A 19,733-nucleotide genomic window follows, 5' to 3' on the forward strand; every position below is an offset into this window, starting at 1 on the left:
TTGGCAACAAAGATTTACTGTGAGGAGTTCAGTGAAATGCAACCCCCCGATTGGTACAGTAATAAAACGTGCAAGTCCCGACAAGCACAACCATAAATTAGGAGCATCATTAGGCAGTCAGCTGGCCTGCTGCATGCTGAAGTGGAAAGTAGCAGCGTGAGGGAAGCCTTCCAGTGACTGCTTCGTGCTGCTCGCAGAAATGTTTCCATCTATGGGCTCTCTACCTGCTGGAGTTTGACTGAAACCAGTCTAAATGTGCAAGAGTTAAAGCACTTAGTATTTAATCTCCCCCAATGATCTTCTTTCCAATACAGCTGCACAACACGTGTGGTTTTTATTCCAAGTTCGAGCATTCATACATTTTTTTTCTGTTACGTGACTGCAGCACATCTGACTGTAACTGCCTGCCGTCTTACAGATGCCTCCTTACAATGTCAGAGCTGAACAACAAGTAGGGAAACGAAGCAATGCCTCGTTCCAGCCAGCAAAAAGACCTGCAGCTGGATAGCCACAACCAAGGCACAAGCCTTCTCCCAGCTTGGAGGCGTTTCACGTTCTTGCTTCAGCCTGACATCTTGATTAATGCTATTGATTACTAGTGGTGTGTGTCATTAATCAGAATAGGAAAAAAGGGGGAAAAAAAAAACCAGCCCAAGGTGATAGTCACAGCTTTCTGTACTGTTCTAACTTTCAACTACTCAGTTGTGTGACCAGATTAAAAAAAAAAAGTCCAAAACATACAAACTTGGAAAAAGGTAGAAAAAGGAAGTGGTTGTAGCCAAGTAAGCAGTTGCTTCCCTCCAGTGTAGTTTCAAAAAGTATGAAGCAATTGTCTTACAAATGGGCGTTTCTATAACATAAACAGCTCCTGTTCCTGCTCTTCATTTTTTACTCCTCCCCACCCCCCAACCATTTTATGACCCAACGCAATCTGTGCTCCCCTCTTAGCCTCTTCTATTAGGCCTGGATGGCTCCACTGAAACCTCTCAGTGCTCCTAAACTGACTGTTTAGCATAAGAATTTCTCTTTGTAGACATGTATATTGCATGTCTTTTCTGACACATCAGCTCATAACCTCCCAGGCATTTTATTACAGCACCTATCAAGTGCCCGGGGGGCACACCCCAGTCTCTGATGACACAAGTGACGTCTCACACAGTCCTGGCACTTCCCAGGAGGTTGCTGCAGCACCTACCAGCTGCTCTCCACTGCTGCTCTCCAGCAGCAACTCCATCCCGGCCGTGGGAGGGATGTGAACTGCAGCAATGCAGGCGCCTGGTCCGAAGTTTCCTGCTTGATCTCTTGTTCCACATGTGAGCGTTTCTTAAGCAGCACAAGCTCTTTGCTTTTGAACTTGGATTTTGATAGACAACACTCTGTAAGGCCATGCTAGCACAACACAGCTTTTCTCTTTGAATGGCATGATGTACCTACCACATGAGTACTGTATGGCAGTGTCTCACCGTGCAATTCCCAAATCTTCCTTTTGTGCTTGAAATTTCTAGGAAACAGAATTCCTAACTAGTGCAGTGTAGACCTGTCCTCCTGAAATGAAGCTTGATTTTATGCCTTTTTTAATCCAATGTAGATTTAAACAAACCCAAACCAGAAGATGATTACTTGCCTGTTCTGATCACCATGACGTGGGTCAGTGGGACAGCTCAGGCGATGGCTGGCTTTGCAAGGGGTGGGCCAGCAGCAGCAGCAGAATTGCAGGACAGGCCACACAGATGCCATACAGAAATAGGCAGCTCGTGGGCTCCCCATTTAGGCACAAATCAATCATAAATCCAAATCACACAAGAAAAAAGTTTATTGAAAAATAAAGTTCTCCCTAGTTTTTTTTCTACAACAGTGAAAACAAAGCATTTTTCTATGCCATTAAAGTACAGACATTTACTTTTCTAAAAAAAAAAATAAAATAATCCCATCCTACTGAACCCCAGTAACTTGACAGTATGCGAACCACTGTGTTCTGTTCTTTTGGAATCAAACTGCTTGAACAAAATATAGTGGAACACAAGCATTTAAATACAACAAAGAATCAAGATTTTAGGAGAGATTCAGACCAAACACACGTGGTACCAGCCAGCTCACAGACACCTAAAAACTCTCACTGATTCCAAATTACTACCTGAAAAAAGCAGCTTTTTATTTTTACAGATTCAGTAAGTTTTTGTTTTGTTTTCTCCCATTTATGGTGCTATGGGGATTAGTCAGGATTTTACAGCCTTCGCCCATGGAGAGACTCCTCCAGGGGATGAATCAGAGCAGAGCCCAGAGAGCTGCCCCACGTTACCCTCCAGAGGCTGACCCTCCAGTGGCCAGCCCAACAAGCTTCAGGAGACAAACCTCTCTAAGCTTAAACTAGTTTCGTGAATATTGCCCTATTTTTGTCATTTCTCTCTTAGAATCTTCAGGGTAACCCTTCTCAAAAACATTTATTTTTCCCTTTGGTAAACACTGCCATTTCCTCTGCTGTACTTCTTTGTGAAAACCAAATAAACCCAGGGCTTCTTAAAAATGGTTTTCACTGTCATTGTAGCGCTACAGCCTTGTTAATGACCATAACAAATTAGTTGTGGGCATAACCCTATTAAAAAGAACTGCCTTCAGACAGCAGTTGATTAGATTAACTTGATTTATCGTGTACCTGTGTGATACCTTGAACTCCTTTGCAGCTGCTGGGATCGAGGCAGGCCGTGCCACCTGAGGGCTGGCTGGTGCCTGCAGGCACCTCAGTGCATTGCAATCTGGGCATCTTTCCCTGGTACAGGGAGGCAGCAGCACGTTTCACTCTTGCTGAGAAACGTGGGGACAGCAGGGTCTGTGATGCATCAGTTCTGCAAGCCCTCGTGCACCCTGAGGGATGCTGCTCCCATGCCTTTGATAAAGGGACACGGAGTCTCAGTGCAGGACGCACACCCAGTCCCCAGCAGAGCAAGGTGCTTCTGATTTGGTTACAGCTGAGCATGTTTTTAGCGCTGTGTGTGTGGGCCGTGGGGTTATGACTCATTTTTATCAATACTTAAGGACCTGATTGATTTACCCATTTAATAAGCAGGTGGCTTAGTGCTGTTGCGAGGCCTGCTGAATCAAAAGCTACTACTGGTTTTCATTAGGTGGATATGTGAAGGATTACAAGATGCATTGACAATGGTTGCACTTTGTTTTTCCCTGGAAAAAGCCCACGAACAATGCCTCAAATCTGAGGTTCAGCCCCTGGTATCTTCAGCACATTCCTACAGTAAACATTTCACACTTGATACACGGAGCTTGCTGTTTACATGTTCCATTTAAATATAATATCTGGAAGTTACAAACTAACTTTAAAAAAAAACACACTATAGAGCTGTTTAAAAATGTGAAGATGAGCTAAGTCACTGCCCATAAAACAGGTTTTGATGTTACATTTACAGCAGTATTAAAGCACATCTAAAGAAACTGTATCTGTCCCAGGCCCCTTCAGCCTGAAGAGAAAACATACATGTGTCAGTGCATTGCTCTCCTTGACTTTACAGTGGTCCCTAAAACGATGGGACCAGAGAACTACAAATGGAAATCACAAGTTGTAAGTTGAAGGCATAGCAGCTGTAGAGCAAACATCACAAAGGAATAGCCATGCCAAAAATTTAGCACCCCTGGAAAAAAAAGACTGTAAAACTGGAAATGGAGAGCTAATACTCTCTTTAAAAACAGCAACAACAAAAAAAACAGCCTCCACTGCCCCCAGCACTTCAAAATGTAGGCTGGACAGACAGACAGACAGCCAAGTTCTGCAGTGACACTCCTGAACAAGTAACACCAACCCAGCGGGCAATGGCAGGTGCCACAGCAGAGGCAGGACGGGTTGCTGATAATGTGTGCAGTGCAACCTGCGTCTGGTGTCCATGCTGTAGCACAGAGTGCTTTATTAAAAAGGGAGAGCTGCTTTTTTTAATTTGTGGAGAAATTAAAGGAGGAGTTGCACTATCACTGAAGCCAGTGGGAGTCGTGAAGTTAATTAGACTTGGATGAGATTGCACCCAGCCTGATTCATCCCCTTTAATTTATTTTTCCTAGGAGCAAAATCTGGTCCTGAAATGTATCTTGAGCAAAATTTATACTTAAAAAAGCAATTTGAACTTTGTTTATGTTGAGAGCAGCAAACTTGTAAATCACCTTTATGACGCAGAGGGGCCACTCGCTTTTCAGAGGGGTGAGAGTCTTTCATTTAAAGGGTAAACCGAGGACCTCGAGTAGGATTTAATGGACAGCAGGAGCGTGACCAGGTAAGGAGAGAGGACACAGCTAACAACCTCATCTGCAGCTGCCCGACACTTTGAACAAGGCAGAATGCTGTCAATAAGCACATTTTGAAGTCTGGTACAAGTGTTTGGGAGCGGAGCTGGACAGGGAACGCGCAGAATCCTGGCTCTGCCCACAAACAGGCCCATTCTGCCGAGACCTGGGCAGCAGCTCTCAGGCAAAGTGTCCTTCTGACAGCAAAGCAGTAGCATTAAAAGGAAAATCATTTGCAGTAAGATGAACAGGCAGAGGTCCCTCTCCACTGAGACCTGTAAATTCAGGTGTCATAAAGGACTGTAGGAGCACCTGGCTCACCCCATGCATTTCCTCCTACAGACATCCCCATCTGAAAAACCGAGCTCCTCACCAACTTGAACACAGATCTTAGCTCTTCGTATTGATCAAATCAGGTATGACTACCAGGTATTTTCTGTTAGCATTGTCTCCCTGGGGAATGTAACCGCTTTAGTCTGCTCTCTGGCCATTACACAGACATCCCATCCTAGCAGGAGCACACCTGGCAAATTACAGGTATTCAAGTAACGGGCATTTTGCTTGCAGAACCAACTTTTTGCAAGAATCATTAATATGTTACAGTTTCTTTTATCTTACTAACCCTTACCTTGTATTTTTTTTTTTTTAGAACCAATTTCCCTGCTGTGTAAAAACATTCAAAATTCATCCTGCTAACAGGTATATGCTCATCAAGCACCACTTTTACCTGCAATTAGTGTTCCATTATACTTGTTCAGACAGTGTCCACATTCAAAACACCCATCCAAACCCCAAAGTTAAAAAAAAAAAAGGCACATAAACATTAAATATTTGTAGGAGAAACAATCTGATATAAACAAACACAGAGCTGCAACTATAAAGTACAAAAAGAAACAAAGAAACTAAGCAAAAAATGCAAAAAGCAACTCTATTATACATGTGCAAATCAACTTGCATATATGAAATAAATGAGGTTTATATTGGCATTTTTAAACAGTGTGTATTTACCAACTTCACCTTTCAAAGGCAAGCCATAATTTTATGTTAATTTTAATAAATATGTAAATGTTTCTCTCAAGTCTTCTAATCTCGTAGGAACAAGATCTTTTGAAAAAACTAGGTCACATACAAAAATACAAAATTTCAAAACAAAGAATGTCTTGATATGAGAGATATGTTTAAAAGCTTGTAAAATGTTTTTCTATGCAACTTTTGACATTTTTCCCCCATCAATCACTGGTCAATATATTCAAACGCAAGTCATGCAGAAACCTGATTTTGGAGTAAAAGAAGCCGTACACTCAGCTGTCCGACCGCAGCCAGTAGCACAGCCCCAGCTCGAATACCCTTAAGTGCAATACTCGGACTACATCTTTAGCCTTTAGTTAGGAAGGAAAATAGTTCTGGAATGTGGACAGAAGGCTGGCCTCCATCCTCAAACATGGATTTATTACACATTTTACTAAATCACTCAAACTTTTAAGTAGTCCCACGTGGATTTGCCGAGTGCCTGTCTGTGGGTGGATTCCCTTATGTACCAATGCATGAATTAATGCTGCTTGGGGACGGGGCAGTGCGGTATCAGCACTTCAAAGTTTATCCACTTACAGTTCTTGTATGACGTCTTCCTTTTACAGAAATTTAGACTGAAGCTGTATTTCATGAAAGTAATATTTCTTCTGAAAATAGAGGTCCAGCTACTATGTTCAAAATGAATAATACGGGCCTATGAAATTACAGGCCTCGATTCTTTTTTCTTTACGATTAAGGACTCATTCTCCATAGGTTTCAGTGGAAACTGGATCAGACCCAACTGATCGCCAAGCCAGTTCAGATAGTCTGTCCCTGGCTGAAATGCAAGCGGCATTGGTGTTTGCTGTTTCATTTGTGCCAGAATGCAGTAATTCAGTTCAGTAGATTAGAAAGAAATAGTGCTACAGCATGTAAAAAAAACAACAACAAAAAACAGAGCTTATAATAGACTCTCCCTGCTGTGGTAAATGCAGACTTAACATTGAGCAAAGCACTAGACCAGAAAATCTTATAACAACAAAACCTTCCCCATCTATAAAACTTTAGAGGCAAAATAAAAAGCAGAATGCCAAGTGGGCCGCAGAGCGGTGGGCATCAAGCACATCGGTATTTACAGCAAGGAATTACACTACAGCCCGAGCGACGCGGTTCGCATTCGTAAGTGCACACACACACATCTTTGTTTCTGATGTGATTCTGTGATATGTCCTTCTGAATGAAATGCCTGCCTGAAGAACCTCGGGCTGAACTAAACGACCAATTCAGCCGTCGCCTGGACTTCCAGCACCAGGTAGAAGCACGGGCTTCCTTTAATACGCAGGATTTTCCAGTTGCACAAATACGCAGTTATGTGGGGAATATTTTATATAAATACAAAGCGAACTGTCACACCTGCTCAGAGGCATTTCTAATCCTCCTCCCCCAGCTTTGCGAGGGCATTAAAACAACTGCAGGCTACATTTGTGCTGACTGCAGCAAGTGCTGGGATATGCTAGCAGTAAGAATTTCAGACTAGTTTGCATTTGTTTTCTTTTCATACAAAATGTTTGCCTCCCCTTAAAGGACCCCACTGCGCTGGGTTTGGAAAACTACCCTAAAATACAGCAGATTTTATCATCGCAACCCAGTCAGGGGTACTGCTGCTGCTCAGCATCTCCCATGGATGCTTTGTGGATGCTCAGCAAGCTCAGGATTCAGGTCCTCTGTAGTTCACAGCAGTGCTACGGGTGGTACAGCGTGACACCCTCAGGAGTGCTGAGGCAAGAAACAAACTCGAGAAAGCGAACACTGCTGGCAGACTGAAACTTTCAGTTGGTACTTCTCTGTGCTTCTCAGAATTTATCCAAGATTACACGGCGTTTCCCTTGATTGGTCTTTGGTCAGGAGATATGTGAATGCTCACACAGATAATGAATGCCAGTTACAAGAAAAATCTGACCAGATGTTTCCAAAAAAGGAAAGTTTGAAGTTTCTATGCTTTTCATTGGTGCTTTTCATGATTATCTGGTAATATTAACCTTTATGAAAAAGCCCTCATGCCAATGTGATTTTTTCCACTATGATGAGAGCATATCCGAATTTGGAACATGCAGATGATGGCTGCTTTCGAAACATACTGCCGAGTTGTTTCTCACTAACCTTAGCATATTGCTTCCTGACTACAAATGGTGCTGTCAGGCATGCCACCTTCTGCTGAAAATAACAAAAATCAGCTCTATGAAAGTAAGATTTAACTCGCTGTTTCAAATCAAACTCAAACTCTTGAATTGTTTTTTTTTTTTTTTTTTTTTTTCTAATTTTGTAACTGGTGTTAAAAACTAAAGACCAAAAAGCAGCAGAAAACGCTCCCTCTAAAGAGAAAAATGATCAAAGAACCCCCAAGATTGATCAGTACTTTTCTTACCAGTTGTTTGTCTCCTCTTGTTCTTCAGAAAAAGTTTCTCTTTAAAAACCTAGCTAGTTATGACAACATTTTACATTTCTACCATACAATAATTATAGTTAGCTTAGTTTAACCTTTCTATGTCATTCAGCGACACTTGAACTACTGGAAGGCGCAACAAACTGAGGCTCTAACGATAATATTGCTCCAAAGATGCTGAATACTTTTTGCTTCACACAGAATTTCTAGTAGACAGACTACAACAGAAGCGTGGGCAAATTCCAAGGGTCACTCTCTAAAAGGGACCAGTAAACTGGGACGAGTCCGTCCGTGACATGGCAGCACGTTCTTGGGGCTGTTCCACCCCGGGGAACGCCGCCACCCGAGCCAGTCGTCGAGTCACCGAGATGTGTCACGCTCTGGCAACTGCCTGTTGGCTCACTCGTGATGCTCGCTGTTCAGGCTGCTGTGGTGCAGCAGCCGTGGTGCAGACAATACCTTGTTGAATACAAAGTTAAAAACAAACAAACAAACAAACCAAAGAACTGGGCCCAGATAAGCCAATAACAGATAAAGAGCTATCTTGTGATTCCAAATTCTCGTGAAGTAAGCCACTTTACAGCCATTCGAGATAAAGCAGGCCCCAAAACAGTGCACCTATAATAAATTGTAGTCCTCCCTCCCCTGCACCCACCCCCCCAAGCACACTTTTTTTGTTTTCTACTGGAATGATGCTGACATCCTTTAGCTAACCATGGTCGGGGATGTTCTAACTCATTAAAAAAAATAGAAAACACGTCACCCAAAGAACCAAGAAGGAAGTTTGATGGGTGTGGGAATTTTCTACAAACTATTCTGTGCAGTCATCTTCAAATCACTGTAGAACATGAAACTCATTTCTCTTCGCAAACAGATGAAGCAATTTGAAGAGTTACACAGCAAATGTTCTTATAGGAAAAAAAAGATCAGTTAGCTGTTTGTTATGAATCCTTCCTCTCTTAGTAGATAATTCTGCCCAGCAATGATAGCTCTGCCTGCAGCCAAAAACCTGGACAAAAGTGCAGGAAGTAATAAGTAGCTCCTCTCAAAACTACTTACATTTTGTCCTCAACTCAAAAAAAGCTCTTCTGCTGCTATAGGCAGTCTTTACAAAGCGCAACCTGTCCCTTAATATAGTCCCTGCACGGGCAGATTCTTCTATGGGTTGGGTGGGATCCAGCACAGCTGAACAGTAAGAGGTCACCTTGGAAAACGCAGTGCTTCCTTCTGCCATCAAAGGAGGGGACCAGAATGTCATTCACAGACTCGATGGTGAGACACTCAATGTTATGCCTAAAAAGTGAAGCACATGATCAAAATCAGTGGACTTTATGGGAATTGAGTACTAAACTCACTAAAAATAAAGTAAAATACCCTATTACAAACTAAATCAAGTACCTCTAGAACTGTGTTTTTTCAGGTACTATTCATTACGGCCAAAGCTGTGGAGCAGTGCACCTGCTCGGCCAGGGCTGCAGAGGGCCCCAGGTTTTACAAGTCCCTTCAAACACAATCACATTTCTGGCATCTGTGATGCTGCAGCACAAGCACCTTTGCTTAATGCAGGCAGCCCAATGTTGAAGGGCACTGTACCGAGCTTGCACGTAGGAGGTGGAGGAAGGAAGGCAAAGATGTAAATTTTTGGCTCTGCGCTTGTCTCGGGGCTGTATCCTCACTGCAAAAACACACGCTAGGTGAAACAGCTCGCAGCACAGCAGTAACTTCTGCCATCCACCCGCTGCTGTGAAGGACTGACTGCTGACCTCACAGGCTGCTGCTGCCAAAACCAACAGCGCTTCTCCCCCCACCTGACCTTCTCATAGAACTCGTACACAAAGCATCATATGTGGCAAAAAAACAGAGCAACATAGACAGACCAAGTAACGTATTTGTGCTTTTAAGTACTTACTTAAGCAGGGCTTTGTCCTTGTTAAGATGCTGGAAGAAGGAAGGCTCGCAGATGAGCTGGCTTTCCTGACAAACTTGCTTACAGGATTTTCCAGGATCAGCGATTTTCACTTGAAGGGCACTTAACGGGGGCCACATCACCTGCCCGTGACAGAAGTCCTGCAGCGACAGACAGTATCTTGTGATGATGCAGCCAGTCCCTTGGTAGCAATTTCCCCATTAGTTAAATAAGTGATTATTACCCCAAACACTCATTTTTCAGTTCATCTTGGTTGTACTAAAATTACTAAGAAACATAACAAAAAGAATTTTTAGCATGAGGGAATTGCCACCTCTGATTATTGGTTGAAATGAGGTAGGGTGGGGTCATGGCTCCCCAAGAACCTTCTTTCCACCTGCACATTGCTTCATTAATCATAAGAAATTGCAGATCCTCTCTTTAATTTCACAAATCCAACCCATTTTGGCTCTCTCAGTAGTACCACGAGGAAGTTGCAGAGGCCAGCTACCCCACAGGTGGGAAATGCCTCAAGTGGGCCATGTGGCGACTGCTCTGGAAAGGGTCAGGGGACTCCCGGCGCTACTGAAGAAGCGGCCAGGGTTCAAAGAGTTCACTTGCCCTTCTGGGTGGAAGTGCTGCTGGAGGTGCTCTCCCAGCGATGAGAGAAGCTGGCTGAGAGTAACGCGTGCAGCCAAGCATCACATGCAGCAGAAAAGGGAAGGAAGAAACTACCTAAACACACCTGCCAGCAAAGACTAGTACAAGTTTTTTACAGTCTTGACATTTAAAGTGTGAAAAAGTAAAGATAAAAATTTAATTGGTGCCCTTATGTAACACTCCTTTATACTCAGCCAGCACTTTAGTATTTGGCAGCTCTCATCAAAAGGACATCAAAAGGTTTGGGCCCATTCCATGAGGGTTTGCTTTGCTTTCTCCTGACAAAACTAGGAACAGGTCCCAGACTGCGACCCAAGGCTTAGGAAGGCTGGGCTACTTGAAATTTTAACAGATACAAGATTTCAAAACACCTACCAATTCTCAATATCAATTCTTTGATTTCTCTCCTCTGTTTAGATTTCCCATGCTGAAGCCGGAGGCTTTAGTAACCCTAGGTCTAACCATAAATTTAATATCCTAAATCATTTGTCAAGCATTTGATAGGACAGAGCAGATGTTCACAGTTAGACCGTATCAGTCCACATTTTATAAATATTATCCTCACAAACACTTTAATATAACCACAGTGAATGAACTACTGGTTTGTACAGCTGCTTTATCTGCACAGTAGCATTTTGGTGTACCAAAGTAGTATGATACACATCTATAGAATCTAAATATGTCTCAATTTATGCTTCAGGCATAAATTGAAAAGGAAAAAATTCTGATTTTTCCTGAAGTCACAGTGCAAATGAATTAATTTTTTAGTCATACACATTTACATTGATAGGTGCCATTGATCTATTTGGTTTAGTGCATTCTATGGCAAAGGAATGAGCTTTCAGATTTGAAAGAAATGAGTAATTTTAGAGGACATTTGTGGCAGAATGATTTTAACAGCATCTACGGGAAGCAGGTTCACAACAGATGGTCAAAGGTATTTCTAATGAAGTTGCTTGTGGAGGTTGTGTTATTTGGACTTTGGTGCTCTGCTTATTCTGCACTTTTATAATCAACATTTAAATACTGGATGTAGGAGGAAATTCATCTGGGTTCCAAATCCAACCCAGTACTGTAACACTGGATGGGATTGCCAGCTTATGCAGCCAGAAGACAAAGTTATTCAGACAGGGAAACCACTTGTGAGGCTTCACCATTTGCTGGGGACTTCAGCTTTTAATATTTCTTGGCGAAAATGCCAAGCCTCCCATTTCTGGTCCGTAGCTCAGTGGGAAGGCTTCCCCAGCACACGCTGCCTGTAAGCATGTCTCAGGACGTTGCCCCTGCAGGTAGCAGCACACACACGGCTGTGCTGTAGCCGTGCTGCACTCGGCTGTCACCATCTGGTTTCCTGATCAACCACAGCAGGCAACCGAAGTGGTAACTTCACCCCAGTCTGGCTTGCCCCACAATCAGACACATGTAAGGGTTAAATAAAGAAAAGATGCTATGCAAAACCAGAGGTGAAGGTTCACCAGAGGTGGTGTTTATACTCCACCTATAACCACAATTTTAAGGTGAGGCACTTAGCCCACTAAGTAAGCTGCTGCTGACAAAGGAGGATGCTGTTCTGCCTGCATCCAACCCCAAACTCTTTAAAAAAAAAAAAAAAAATGTTTTTTTTTTGTTTTGCTTCATCTGACATGGCAGGCACAACACTAAGTACATAGAGCTAGTAATGGTACTTGAGCATCCTGGTGGCTGTGAAATAACAACAGTTGTTGACAATTAGTCAAAGCAGTGAACAAAATGATACTGCTGTATTTATTTCTGAGGGCCTTGCACTAAAGATCAGGGCTTAGTCCTCAGGAGAGGTGTAGAGGGGAAAGAAACAGTTTTGCCCAAAGATGCTCTCTCTACATTGACTCTATCTTTGTTGTATGGAGCTCCGTTTTATGGAGCTCCATTTCTCCCTTATTGACCAAAAATCTCATTTACAGCTAACTCAGAAGAATCAACAGCAGCAGAGGTATTTCTACAGGCTACAGCATCAGCACAGCAGCAAAAAACATCGAAGTGTTTATTGGCAGGAAGTTGGAAGTAGCTATGCTATGTTAACTGAACTTTTGATCTGACGCCATGTTATTCTTTACTACTGCCTGTAACACTGTCATCTTCAGAAATAAAGGTACGGGAGCCCATCCAGAGCTCCTGAAAGAAACTCCGGAAGTCAATTGGCATAACAGAGATATAGTTTATTCTTATCACTCTCCTGCAGCAGCCAGGACAAAAGGGAAAGTTGGCATTGGCAACAGATCTGGTTTTGGCAGGAGACCAAGCAAACACATCACAAAATTATCTTGATATTTATGTGACACTTCATGGTCCAGAGGTGCTTTGTGCGTACACACCAACAATGCCAGCTGTAAAAGTGGCCACGTACATGCTGAAAAATTACTTTGCCTGTCTGCTTCGATACAATACCAGAAGAAGGAAGGTTCTTTGTATAAATGTGTATATACGGTTATATAATTTTAAAAGCTCCTGTAAATCCTGAAATACAAACAAGTATACCCATTTTTTGCAAAGACATATGGCAAATCAGACATTCATGGACAAATCAGAACCCAGTGCCAAAACTGAAATGCAGAATGAATATTTTAGTAGCCAGCACGCTATCTTAACTGCTCAACATCCTCTGTGTATACAAAAAAATCCCAGTGGTACAGTGCCTGGTAGGAGCTTTATGAGCCACGTACACAAAAGTGAACGTCCCCATACCTGTAGACTGCCAGTGGAACCTCAGCAGACCAAGCAACCGCCCAGCCACAGACTGCACAGTTAAGTTCATTTTGACTTGAACAGCAGCAGCATTAAGAAGATTTAGAACTGAGAGGGTCTTCCCTTTCCAACATGAAGATTTTCCCACAATAAAAGTCTAAAAGTTCATACCTGTCTTTCAATAAATGCATTCATCCTCTGAAGCATTCCCTCACACGTAAATTCATAGGGCAAATAGGGGTCAATCTGTTGAAACAGTGTGTTAAGGTTAGAGATTTTTGTTCAAATCAGCATCGTGTTGCACTGTGGTAGCAGCTTGTATTCCAAATACTACGTTATAGAAGCAAAAATAAATGAAAATATACTCCTTAACAAACCACAATTGTACAGAGTCAGCAGCAGTTTGAGCTGATTTTTACTCCATTGTAATGGCTATAAAGTTGCTCAGTGACTATCTTTAAGGAGATGTCAAATGCTGGAACTTCAGGGTTTATTGCAAAGTAATAGATATAAAACTACCCTGAGACCCTTCTGGATACTAGGGCTCCTGTTTTAACTAACTTTCAGCTCTAGGAGTTTAAGTGAAAAAACAAAACATTGAGACACAAAAAGAACATGATACCTTTGAACATGCTGTCAACATTTTTTCAAACTTTTTGTTTCTTTTGAAAGTGCTCTGATTAGAATCCCATGCTGCAAGTGTATAGGCACTTCAGTGGCCGTTATGTTAAGGCTATAAAATCAGTCAAAATAGTTAAGTACGTGCTTGGACAGCCTGCACTGCTCTAAGAATCAACAAGGAAACCTTACTGAATGCACAGACAATATGTATTGCTTTATAAATTACATGCAAAATTCGTACTTCTATCCAAATTCACTGTGTTTTTTTTTTTTTTTTTTTAAATTCAGGTAGAAAACTGACTTGTCTAGTACAAAATCATGATAACTAGATACCATAGGGTTGTAAAGACAACATTTTTTCCCCAATAACCTACAAAGCACAGCCCTTTAATTAGACTAACATTACGGAAGCCTACGCATGTTCCATTATACGCTCTCAGGTGTTGATTACAAATCGAGAATACATTTCTCACCTTTTGATTCAAAATTGATTTCACAGCCCTCTCAACTTCAGAAAGATCATTGATGTCCACAGTCCAGACATGGGGCTTCCCAATGTAAACTTCAGCATAGGGATGCTGAGACGTTAACTGAAAGGAAGAAATGACATCGGTAAAAATTCCAGTTTCAGGATATCATTTCCTCTCTCCCTTCACCAGACTGAACAGATAGGATGTGCTCCACTAACCCAGGGGTTCTGCTAGAACTGAGAAGTCAACTTCATTCCTTCTGAGCTATCTTTCAGATTTTTTTTGAGTTTACAATTTAGAGAGCAACTGTAGCTGGAAAACTGAATAGGAACTGGGCTAAGGCCCCCTGGCAGAAAGCCGCCCGTTGTCTCAGCAGCAGTTGCTACCACTCCAGGCTGGTCCCACGTGACTATCCCCCAGAGCTGTCATCCCTGCCCTGTCCCACCTCCAGACTGTGTCCTTGCTCCATCTCCCCAAATTTCAAGCAATTGTAAACTTCCATGAGTAGCAAATGACCATTTCTATGGCTTCGGATGAGTTCTGACTCTTGCTGCTGCTACTGCAAGCGTGATCTGACCTCAGGAAGGGTTAACTGCATTGTGCTCACCCCTTTGTCGGAAAACAATTTCAATAAATACTCAAGTAGATAACAGAGAAAAGCGCTATCAGAGATTGCTTGTTAGATGCTTCAGAACTAGCAGGACAGCACTGAGGGTATATTTGGTGACAGGCTCATGGGAGTGAAATGAACACGCAAGGGAACACACCGAAGGGAAGGAAAAGCTGCAGAAGAGAGGGGAACGTTTCACACTGGTCTCAGAAGAAAACTTTTCAAAATAAACACAGAAAACTGCAGGATAGATTAGTCATAGACAATTTTTGTACACCTGCCGCTCTATGCATGATGCTAAAAAATACACCATGCTTGCTCTCTTGCTTTAGTGAACACAAGGAACTAAATTTGCAAATTTGCCCATTGCATTTAGTTTGTGGACAAAAGTAATCAGTCTTACAATTATACGTGGGATCACAAAAAACCCACCTATTGTACCCTTAAAAATATGAATACAGACAGCATGGTAAGTACCACAAAGCTTTCAGCATTAGGCTTCAGCCCACCCTTTCCTCTACCACCTCGGCCAGACCTGATCTGGCCGATGAAGAGTTGCACTTCTCAGGCCAGTCACTGCTCCCGTTCTCACCAGGTTTTACTGCACAGGTTATTCTGTACCTGCTCTTTCAAAATGTATTATTTCCTAATACTGAAATGATTTAATGAGCTGAGGCGTAACGTTTCGTGTGTTCACGAGATACTTCTCCTGGCTACGGTAAAAGCCCCTAAGAGTTCTCATAAATGCATTTGGAATTTCTAATTGAAAGTCTCTTTTCCTTCTTCCTAAAAGCAGAAAATGATTTCTGTAGAGAAAGAAACTGCACCCACCAAACACATTTTGACTAGATTTAGCATACCGTGTTTTATTTCCCCTTTTTCTGGTCTTTTCCAGCTTTTATATGGAGTTTTTGCTAGAGGACCCCATCTCAGGAGCAGAAGGGAACCTGGCCACCTCCTGCCCCAGATCCACTAAATAAATCCCACCTGAACAAGAGATACAGTGACTCGCAATGGTTCCTGCACTCTACTAAATATAAACTTTATTCATAGACCAACTTGAAGATAATTAATTTGCAGAATTACACAAGCTCCTGTTCTCCTTTACAGCCTAAAAACACCGGCAGAGGTATTGTATTGTAAGGACTTCCTTGATTCCTACGAACCAGCACCAGGGTAAGAGGCGATTGGATCTAAAGGCAGCCGTGGCAGTTCCAGCAGAGGCTGCGCTTACGATAGATCAGCTACGCACGTGAACGGAGCCACGTTTGTGACAAACGCCCATTATACTGTTTTGTAGCAGAGCTGCCAACAGGGATGACTTTTGTGTGGTCAGGCGCACGGCATTTCTGTTCCAGCCGACAGAAGCCGGCAGGATTTAGCACGGCGCTCCCTGTGCTACGATTCCTGCTGGGTTGGGTGGGTCCTGATGATTTACTGGGCCTGGCTGGTTCCAGCGTCTGGGCACAGAACAACTGGAAAAAGAGACACACCGCTGAGCAGCTCAGGGAAGGAAAGCTTCAAAAGGTGCCAAGGAGGAGGTTTAAATGGACTTCTTACTGCGATCTCCTTCGTTAGCAATGGGAGCTGTGAGCAGGGGTCAGTTTGGACTCAGTGTCCTGTACCTGCTGAGTGTGTAATGAGCTGAACGATGGCCACAGCCCTGGCACACAAAGTTGTGAGTAACTCATGTTCATGGTTTTAAATGGGAAGCTGTCCTATGCTCATGAGCTACCTGGCACTGCTCAGTGCACAGTTTGTAAAGCCCAAGTGCAACTTCTCCTGGGAAATACTGCTGTGCGTGCTTCACATCACCCGAGTGTTACCACAGAGCTGTCCTTCAGGCAAGCACGGAAAGAAAATAGACACATACACACACACTGCTGAGGAACGGCCCCAAGTAAAAGTGTTCATGTCAGAAATGGCTACGTGAATATCAGATGTTTGCAAGTGCTGAATTTTACCTACACCAAAGAAGAAAAATCTTATGTTATCAGTGCCAGGATGAGGGGCTGGCTTCCTTAGCATTGTTTTTCCCTTACTGGAGTCTTAACACCCTGGCTGTTATGAAACCTTGAGGTTTGGTTTTCCTGTTCTCTTGAAGAATCAGTTCTCCAAATTTATTCAGTGTTCAACCACAAATGCAGTGGGTTGTTAGTGTTAATACCAGCACACAACAGTGCCTTGAGTGGAATTTTTTCTGAAGGAAAAAAATCCCAAAACATACACAGTGACCTGCAAATACTGTTTTTCTCATTTACTTAAATACCTATTCACTTCCCGAAAAGTATACAGTAACATTTCCTCAGCCAAACAAAAACTTTCCAATGATGCATCAGCATCACAGGACACAGAAGCTTAGAGTTACCTCGGTTGGAAAAGTCCTTGCTCTAAGACCACCAAGCCCAACCATTTACCTAGCACTGCCCAGTCCACCCCCGGGCCATGCCCCTAAGCACCACATCTACACCTCCTTTGAACGCCTCCAGAGATGGTGTCCTACCTGTTCAGCTCAGAACATCAGGTGTCCTAATGAAATTCCTGTTTATGGTCTCTCAACAAGTATTAGCAGAATGCACAGACAGACACAGAAGTAAAGCTTAACAGTATGGGAGTGAATTTTTTATTAAGCTTTAGAAATAAGGACTGACAATCCCATTGATGGCTAAGGAAAATGACAGTTGTACACTTTTCGCTACTAATTGTGAACATTTATGCAACTTTTCCTATATTGTGTTACTAAAAAGAAACCCACAAAAATTTTCAATACAGGAATTACCAATATTAACAAAGCTTACCTCTCGGAGTGTAGGCTTGCCTTTGAAAAACTCTGTGTTTTTGCTACTTTTTGGTGGATTAAATCTTAAATTCAGAAAAGCACATCCATTAGCAATAGCTTCTAAAGGAGCAGGCCCTTCATATGGAAATCCAAGACCAACAAAGAGCTGAAAAATAGAAAACATGGCCTACCTTAATTTTGTTCTTCACAAAAATTGAAAGCTAAGAATTAACATAAACTAAACAATAACACATTCAAAATGTACAAGCCTAAGAGAACTTAATGTTAAGAAGAAAATGGGAGGGATCCAGTGGCTCACTCCCTCACACCCGAGCAGTACTGGAATGTCTCGTCAAACATCTGACCAAAATCTTCTGTAATGAGCTGAGTGTTTTTACATTTGGCTGAGGCAACAACAGACTCTTTCATTTTTTGGGGGCAGGAGAGGGGAAAGAAGTCATTTGGTGGTTTGATTAGCATTCACACGAAGCTGCTGGGCTCTCTTGCAGGTCCAGGTTTTACTGCAGTGACCTCCCCGAACAGCTACACGACTGTCTTCCCCCTCTCCCCCACATCAGCCAACTTGCTGGTTTGCCAGTACGACCATGCTCCTGCCAGACTGATTAAGTCTAATTAAAACGGTAGATGGCAGCAAACAGCAGCTGAAGAGACTGTAACTAGTCAGCAAGGGCTTGCATAGGCTTAGGTGGATTCAGTGCCCCCAAGGCAAATGGAAGGAGAAAAAAATGCACCGCAAAGCCATCCTTGTTGTCAGCTGAGATCACAGGTGCTCCAAAAAGGCAGCGTTTGTCCTCATGCAAAGAAATGTAATATTCTGTCAGTGGCACAGCATTTATTTAGATCTTGAACCTTTTCTTGGCCTAGCATAATTAAACCCCCTGAATTAAATATTTTTATTTGGAAGTCTGTGTGTAATGGGAGATGAAAAGCTCTGATACCAGCAAGCTCCCAGCACCGCTGAATGACTTCACGTACATACATACATTATAGAGCTGCCCATTTTTTTCAAAACAAAAGGGAATCTTCGTCACTATTAGAATCAAGTACTCATAACTTAGAACCATTCAAATTATACTATTCTACATGAAGTTTTCTGCAACATGGCATTGACACCTAGTAACAGGATATTCCCAACCGAAGGGCCCTTCCAGGAGCTAACCTGGAAGCATCGATGCACGTCGGGCTGGGTGCAGGCACTGCAGCCTTGCTCCTCTCTGACCCACGACAACAGCACAAATTCCAAGTTGGCTGGCTAAAAAGAAAGTTAACACCTCTCACCTCGTTTGAGAGCATGCAATTTTCACTGCACAGAGCTGAAGATTGGTCTTTCAGTTTCCAATTTTCAGGTTAAAAAAAAAGTCACCCACTTGCAAAATGTTTCTCAGCTATCTTGCTGAGAAATCTTGCAGAAAACTCTCCAGTGGCTGATAAAAACAGATCTGAAAGCCTCGCTCCACTAAAGCTAGATTATGTAAATTTGGGTTTTTATATATGGCATAAGATACATCACCTTTTTGCCAGAAAAAAAAAAAAGTTACATACTGACATTCACCTCGAGGCTTAATTTAAAGGAACTCCAGTTTCTTGAAAAGAACGAATTACAGATGTGAAACCATTTCATGCAATCTGCACATAGGATGTTACTGTTGTCATTATTATTATTTTTTAACTACTCCCTAGTTCAAGCAGACAACCAGATGAGAACCAGCAATTAGAACCACCTGAAGCACCAATTCTCCCATGATCCAGTATCTGCCTGTTATGCAGAGAAGGCTGGTTTGTTTGCTTCGTCCTTCACTTTTCTGATAAACTGCTGCTGTGCACTGCTGAACAGTTTTGTGTCTGACTGGTCCGTTTGTTTAGGAGGAAGCTCCATGGGGAAAGAAATGTGTTTTTGTGTTTTGACAGCACAGAGCACACTGTCAACACTTAATCTATAATAAATAGCCTACCACCTGTTTCACATCCATTTTCAAACCTTACTTCTAAGCAGCACCACACCTTTGAAGAAATAAAGAAGGATGCTCCTCATGGCTAGGATGCTGGGTCTGTGTGTGCTGCCTGCCGGCCCCGAGTCCAAGGTTGCTGCTGCTCGCAGTCCCAAGCTCCTACTTGCAGCCCTCCAAAGTCTTCTGTTAGTCACCATCACAACACCTTCATCAGCTCAGCTGAGATAGCCAAACTGAATCTCCACCCTGCTCCTGAAAACT

At 42.6% G+C, this 19,733-nt stretch overlaps 1 protein-coding gene across 4 annotated transcripts in view; it reads right to left on the minus strand.

Moving 5' to 3' along the window:
* Window positions 1-1,789: 1,789 nt before the first annotated feature.
* The window catches only part of MGAT5 (alpha-1,6-mannosylglycoprotein 6-beta-N-acetylglucosaminyltransferase), a 116,781-nt gene continuing 98,837 nt past the window's right edge, over window positions 1,790-19,733 (minus strand). For all 4 annotated transcript variants that reach the window (XM_082763171.1, XM_082763173.1, XM_082763172.1 and 1 more), the window contains 5 exons: window positions 17,522-17,668; window positions 14,117-14,233; window positions 13,194-13,268; window positions 9,645-9,802; window positions 1,790-9,028 (listed from right to left, as the gene is read on the minus strand). In XM_082763171.1, the coding sequence (XP_082619297.1) occupies window positions 8,830-9,028; window positions 9,645-9,802; window positions 13,194-13,268; window positions 14,117-14,233; window positions 17,522-17,668 (696 nt within the window). In that variant the 3' untranslated portion in view covers window positions 1,790-8,829. The remainder of the gene's footprint in view (window positions 9,029-9,644; window positions 9,803-13,193; window positions 13,269-14,116; window positions 14,234-17,521; window positions 17,669-19,733) is intronic.

The sequence above is a fragment of the Aythya marila genome, assembly GCF_965140915.1.
Source record: "Aythya marila genome assembly, chromosome: 6".
NCBI classification, from domain to species: Eukaryota; Metazoa; Chordata; class Aves; order Anseriformes; family Anatidae; genus Aythya; species Aythya marila.